The sequence below is a fragment of the Penaeus monodon genome, chromosome 15, assembly GCF_015228065.2.
Source record: "Penaeus monodon isolate SGIC_2016 chromosome 15, NSTDA_Pmon_1, whole genome shotgun sequence".
NCBI lineage: Eukaryota > Metazoa > Arthropoda > Malacostraca > Decapoda > Penaeidae > Penaeus > Penaeus monodon.
In genome coordinates this window covers 27,664,501-27,664,755 of record NC_051400.1, presented here as the reverse complement: position 1 = coordinate 27,664,755, position 255 = coordinate 27,664,501, and the positions used below count along the sequence as shown (strand labels likewise).

The window sequence follows — 255 nt, the reverse complement described above, 5'->3', positions numbered from 1 at the left end:
GAAATAACTTGAATTTCTTTTAGCTAAAGTAGTCCCAATAGACTAATTACTTCTTCATACGAAAATATATTATTAGATTTCTAAATCTTTTATCACAGGTTCAGCTTGGAGACCAAACAGACAGCAAGACACTCCTTGGAACTTACTGTTGTACACAGACACCTGGAGAATTTATTTGGAGGCCAGGCTCAGTAACACAGGTGAGCACACAATGAGTTTTTACATTTACTTACAGGTATCTAATATCATCAGTAG

The 255-nt window shown here is 35.3% G+C and overlaps 1 protein-coding gene across 1 annotated transcript in view; it reads left to right on the top strand.

Annotated features, from left to right (window-relative positions):
- The window catches only part of LOC119582288 (midasin-like), a gene marked incomplete in the record, with an annotated part of 28,200 nt that overhangs the window by 4,558 nt on the left and 23,387 nt on the right, over positions 1-255 (top strand). The window contains 1 exon segment of the mRNA XM_037930506.1: positions 99-200. Within this exon segment, the coding sequence (XP_037786434.1) occupies positions 99-200 (102 nt within the window).